A 4,240-nucleotide genomic window follows, 5' to 3' on the forward strand; every position below is an offset into this window, starting at 1 on the left:
AATCTAAACGAAGGCCTCTTGTCAGACTGACAAATATGCCAAATGTCAAGTGAATCGGACAAAATTAAAATGCAACATGCATCTTGGGCTGCACCTAGCTAGGAGTCTCTCTATTTTTGCTGGATTTTCTCTGTGCATATCCTTCTTGTACATACACTCAACCTCAATAAATCTCATGAGTAGTTTATCACCTCCCTCTTCAATCAAACAAATAAATTAAAATAATAATAATAAAAAAAAATGCAGCATCTCCGTGTGGGTGGAACAGAGTGCTTTGCTTTGATAAGTTACATGAATTAAGGTGCTAACCTATGCAGCCGGGCATATTGATTCTAAAATGTGTGATCTTGGTTCATGAAATATGCCTAGTTATGCTAACCAAGTGGTAGAGCCGATACCACTAAGTCTACTCTGTTTTACCACCTAGATTTGGTGGATCATAAATTTTTAATTTGCGGAACCCATACACCAGCACGCTTTTTCTTTATTCGTCACGGCTAATTATATATAAAATGTTGATTTTTTTTTTTTTTTTCCCCTGAGTACCTTTTTTACAGAATCATAATCTACCCCTGCGTCTACATACGTTTCTGATCAGTCATACCGACCTAATTATAGAAGCATTAATTACGCATGGCTATCTCTATTAATAGGCGACAGCCAGTCCCCAAAGTCTCATCACAAGCAGCCCCGTCCCCCTCAACAAGAAGCTTCACCTCCCCGAGCGCTTTTGTCAGTGAAGGAGATGGCTGTCTCCCTCACTCAACTACAAAACTTTGCCTATGTGTTCATATGCAACGGGATGCATAGTTTTGCTCATGTAGGTAGCTATATGCATAGAATCATCGCTCTTGTGAGTGGATATGTGCATAAAATCATCGCGTTCTTGTATTACTTCATCACCTTCCATTTGAGCCCATTCTGGATTCAGCTATCTTATTTTGTTTCTCTTGGCTTGGTGGGTTCTCTAGCCATGATGATACTTAAGCCAAGCAATCCTGCCTTCAGTCCTAGGTATGTCGACATGTTATTCATGTCCACATCTGCGGTGACGGTCACAGGTCTTGGGACAGTCGAGATGGAGAATTTTTCAAGTTCTCAAATCGTCGTCCTCACCCTTTTGATGTTCTTAGGAGGGGAGGTATTCGTCTGCCTGCTCGGCCTTCTGCTGAGAAAAGATGATCCGCATGGCATTAATCCAGACACCGCTGATAATAGAGTTGATCCAGTCGTTGCTGAACTTAACCCTATGGATCCTTCAAATACCATCGATGGCATCGAGTTGGGTCCTACAATTGTAGGTCCGGATACTTCTCTGAGTGATGGCGGCAAGGATTTGAGGATTGATTCTGTACGATATTTGGGTTTTGTGGTGTTGGTTTATGTTCTTCTGATTCATGCCATCGGCTCTCTATTGATTTTATTGTACATAGCTTCCGTTTCAAGCGCCAGGGATGTGCTGAAGGTAAAGAGTATTCATATTTTCCTATTCTCCTGGTCTGCCACCGTTTCTTCCTTTGCGAATGGGGGCTTGATACCGACAAACGAGAACATGGCAATCTTCAACGTGAATCCTGGTCTCCTACTACTAATGATTCCTCAAATTCTCGCCGGCAATACGCTGTTCCCTTTGTTCCTCAGATCGGTGATATGGGCCTTGAGGAGGTGTAGTAAAGCTGCAGAATTCGAGTATCTGTTGAAGCATTCAAGAGATATCCGGTTCGATCACTTGCTTCCTAACCTGCGAGCTGCCTTCTTGTCTCTCACTGTTCTTTCATTTATAGCAGTTATGGTTGTGCTTTCTTGCTCCCTCGACTGGAATTCAGCAGTATTCGATGGATTGGATTCCTATCAGAAAATTGTCAGTGCATTATTCATGGCGGTGAATACCAGGCATGCCGGTGAAAATTCCATCGATGTCTCCCTCCTCTCTCCAGCAGTTCTGGTGTTGTTCATCGTTATGATGTCAGTTCTCCCCTCAATATTCCCTTTTTTTCTTCTTTTCCATACATTCCACTCCTTCAAATTATTCTTTTTTTTTGTTAAACAACATCTATTTAATAATTATCTCATTGCTTTTTGTTAAACTTCGGAGATATATTAGCTTTTAATAATCTAGCTTTTAAATATTAGGTATTTTATGGTCCTTAATGACGTAGTTAGTACTATTCAAAATAAAGATTTGTCACATCGATCGGTACTATACCACATTGATACGTAATTTCGTACCGATATTTGGTACATCTCGCCATCTTGTACGGTACCATATATCAACATGGTATTAGTACGGGATCCGATGTCGAGACGATGAATCTTATCTAAAACTACAGTTAGTACAGATGATGCATCCAAAATACACCTCGTGCACTTTTCCCTGTCTCTCATGCACGGTAGAATATTGAAATATTTTTTTTTGGGATGCAAACTATGAATCAAGTAGCTAGTATTGCTGTATACTAACTTCATCGATGTTAATCATGGAGTACATATTAAGAGCATTCATGGAGTGTATATTCTTATTAAGACAATCCTGATTTCTAATTGACTCCTCGTTTACACCTACCATTGCTTTCACAGGTACCTTCCATCTTCCACGACCTTCTTACCCATTCAAGAAAATGATGCGAGCCCTGGGGGAAATAAGAAAAACAAGAGAAAGAGACGGTTGGTGCAGATGCTAATACTGTCACCTCTCTCCTGCGTTGTCATCTTCATCATTGTCATCTGCATCACTGAGAGAAGAAAACTATCCAGAGACCCACTTAATTTCTCTACTCTGAACATAATCTTCGAAGTGATGAGGTAAGGGCATATTCCATCTCTCACTATGATCATGAACATCGTTTTGATTAGTCATTTAATAATGACCTGAAGATGAACACAAAAAATGACATGTTCGCGAGAGAGAGGAACAGATTTTTCAGAAAATATGAAGATAAACGGTTATTATTGCAGTACCCTGGATCGCATACGTTGGTTAATCAGATAATAGGATACATATATAGCCTTTCAAGTTGAAGTGTCATAATGTATGGTGATGGATCGACTTTATATTTACTACTATGCCATTAGATAATTTTTCACTTATTATTAATTGGCTGATAAATGCGTGCGTCCTGCTTAGATTTCATTAATTTAGCAGGGACACCTGAAATTTATAATCATTTGAGAATTTCTGTGCCAAGTGATCCCTGGTAATGAGCCTAGATTTAAAGTTCAATACGATGGAAACCCTTAATAAATTTTACGTTGATGTTACTATCCTAGAGATGTATTAATTCATTATTCGCCATTTGGCTTCCTATGCAAATATCTGAGTTTCTGACTGGAGGATCAGTATTGTGTTGATGCAGTGGATATGGAAATGCGGGGCTCTCAACAGGCTATAGCTGTGCCCGATTTCAACAACTGCATCCCGATGTCAAATGTCAGGACAAGTTATATAGTTTTTCAGGGGCATGGAGTGATGAAGGGAAGCTGATTTTGGCTTTCGTCATGCTTTATGGAAGGCTTAAGAAGTTCAGCTTGGAAGGTGGTAAAGCTTGGAAGATAAATTAACATATGATCTCCATATGCATCCTCTTTCCTACGGATGAAGAAAATCCACACAGAGAATGGCCCAGAGCTATTGAACTGTGGAAAATCCAACAAACTCTACCAGAAGAATATTTTTATTTTGCAGGCCTAGTCACTGTGCAAGTATACATCTAGGAGTGCCAGGACGGTCCCCAAAGTAGTATTTGGATGGCACTAAGTGCATTGAAAATACTAGGGAACAACCAAGAAGGAAGCAAAGAAACAGAGGCAAGGGATGCTCTTAATTTTCAAGCTCCCAGCTGACATCATAATAAATTTACTAATCTTTTCAAGCATGTGAATGAATTGCAAGATTCGTAACAAGGTTCATGAAATCACCTTTGCTTTCTACTCTTCGCAGTCATTTCATCCTCACTGAGGTCCAATGAAATAGGATGTGTACATACGGACTGTCTGAATGCTCGTTGATCACCGACGCATATAATGAAGTCCACGTTGTAGCTGAATATGGAGGATTACACCAAAATCTGACGAGGCATCTCTGCATGTAATTAACAGTAGCCTGTCAATTTTGCATGTTAATTAAGGATGGGAAAAATCCCAAATTAAAATTAAACTAAATTACGAAACCTGTTTGACAGTAGAGATTACATTTATACCTAATAATTTGAAAAACATATCTTTACTCTTTTGAGGTCCATTT

At 39.5% G+C, this 4,240-nt stretch overlaps 1 protein-coding gene across 2 annotated transcripts; it reads left to right on the forward strand.

The window, feature by feature from the left end:
* The first annotated feature begins 695 nt into the window (after positions 1 to 695).
* LOC105050953 (cation transporter HKT2;2) lies at positions 696 to 3,872 on the forward strand. 2 transcript variants are annotated; one of them, XM_019852261.2, is made up of 3 exons: positions 696 to 1,965; positions 2,578 to 2,802; positions 3,338 to 3,872. In XM_019852261.2, exons 1-3 carry the CDS (start codon positions 746 to 748, stop codon positions 3,387 to 3,389), a joined length of 1,497 nt encoding a protein of 498 aa, XP_019707820.1. In that variant the 5' UTR covers positions 696 to 745; the 3' UTR covers positions 3,390 to 3,872. The 2 variants fall into 2 exon arrangements, with proteins under 2 accessions (XP_019707820.1, XP_010929481.1); XM_010931179.3 differs by having other exon boundaries at positions 3,354 to 3,872.
* The last annotated feature ends 368 nt before the right edge of the window (positions 3,873 to 4,240 follow it).

Source organism: Elaeis guineensis, chromosome 8 (assembly GCF_000442705.2).
Source record: "Elaeis guineensis isolate ETL-2024a chromosome 8, EG11, whole genome shotgun sequence".
NCBI classification, from domain to species: domain Eukaryota; kingdom Viridiplantae; phylum Streptophyta; class Magnoliopsida; order Arecales; family Arecaceae; genus Elaeis; species Elaeis guineensis.

Coding starts and splice junctions, on each gene's coding strand:
- LOC105050953 (XM_010931179.3), top strand. CDS start 746: ATGGCTGTCTCCCTCACTCAACTACAAAACTTTGCCTATGTGTTCATA. Junction 1,966..2,577: donor GTGTTGTTCATCGTTATGAT/GTCAGTTCTCCC, acceptor TTGCTTTCACAG/GTACCTTCCATCTTCCACGA. Junction 2,803..3,353: donor ATAATCTTCGAAGTGATGAG/GTAAGGGCATAT, acceptor GTGTTGATGCAG/TGGATATGGAAATGCGGGGC.